General features: G+C 60.6%; 1 protein-coding gene across 1 annotated transcript; it reads left to right on the top strand.

Annotated features, from left to right (window-relative positions):
• Positions 1 to 3: 3 nt before the first annotated feature.
• On the top strand, positions 4 to 285 carry LOC103584729 (gremlin-2-like; the record flags this gene model as incomplete). The annotated part of the gene is made up of 1 exon (XM_008565621.1): positions 4 to 285. A coding segment is annotated over one exon (282 nt), but the record flags the coding sequence as incomplete, so codon positions are not given.
• Positions 286 to 867: the final 582 nt, after the last annotated feature.

The raw sequence follows: 867 nt of genomic DNA, 5'->3' as shown, positions 1-867 counted from the left end.
ACGCAGCCGCTGCGGCAGACGGTGCGTGAGGAGGGATGTCGCAGCCGCGTGGTCCTCAACCACTTCTGCTACGGCCAGTGCAACTCCTTCTACATCCCGCGGCCCGTGCGCAGCCAGGAGAACTCCTTCCAGTCCTGCGCCTTCTGCAAGCCCCAGCGCCTGGCCTCTGTCCTCGTGGAGCTCCAGTGCCCCGGGCTGGACCCGCCGTTCCGCCTCAAGAAGATCCAGAAGGTGAAGCAGTGTCGCTGCATGTCGGTGAACCTGAGCGAGGCTGACAAGCAATGAGCTCCTTGGGAACGCAGCTCGGCACCACCCACTGCCACGTGCCTGTCCTCTGAGATCACGCGCAGCTGCCTGTGTCCCCACAGCAATAAGCACGGCCCATAGGGCTGATCATGTCCTTGTCCAACATGTGGACCACACGTGGAGCTTTGCTGATGTGTCCCTGGCCGGCTCCGGGCCCCACCTGTACCCCCAAACCAGGTTGTGGATCAGGCCTGAAGGAAGATGCTGGAACACTGCCACCCACCTGCCACCACCCAGCAGTTGGAGAGGACCTTCCAGGCAATGTGCTGTGAATGCGGCATTGATGTTTCCACCATGTGGAAAAGTGGGTATTTCCCTGGCCTCACCCTGCACCCAGCGCCCCCTTCCTGGTGAAGTGAAGGATGCCTCATGCCTCTTCTGTGCAGCCCTCAAACCTCTCCTGCTGGTCCCTGGACCTCTGACAGGAGCATTCTTTCCCTTGGCTGCTGCCATAAGGCAGGTGTGGACATTGTCCATACAGATGGCCATGGATGTCAGCTCCTAGCTGACACCTGAAACAAAGAAGGCAATGGAGCCACGTGGACCAGGCAGTGGGCTTCC

Source organism: Galeopterus variegatus, unplaced genomic scaffold (genome assembly GCF_000696425.1).
Source record: "Galeopterus variegatus unplaced genomic scaffold, G_variegatus-3.0.2 Scaffold93616, whole genome shotgun sequence".
NCBI classification, from domain to species: Eukaryota; Metazoa; Chordata; class Mammalia; order Dermoptera; family Cynocephalidae; genus Galeopterus; species Galeopterus variegatus.
The sequence above is the reverse complement of the archived record's forward strand: the minus strand, read 5'-3'. Positions and strand labels throughout refer to the sequence as shown.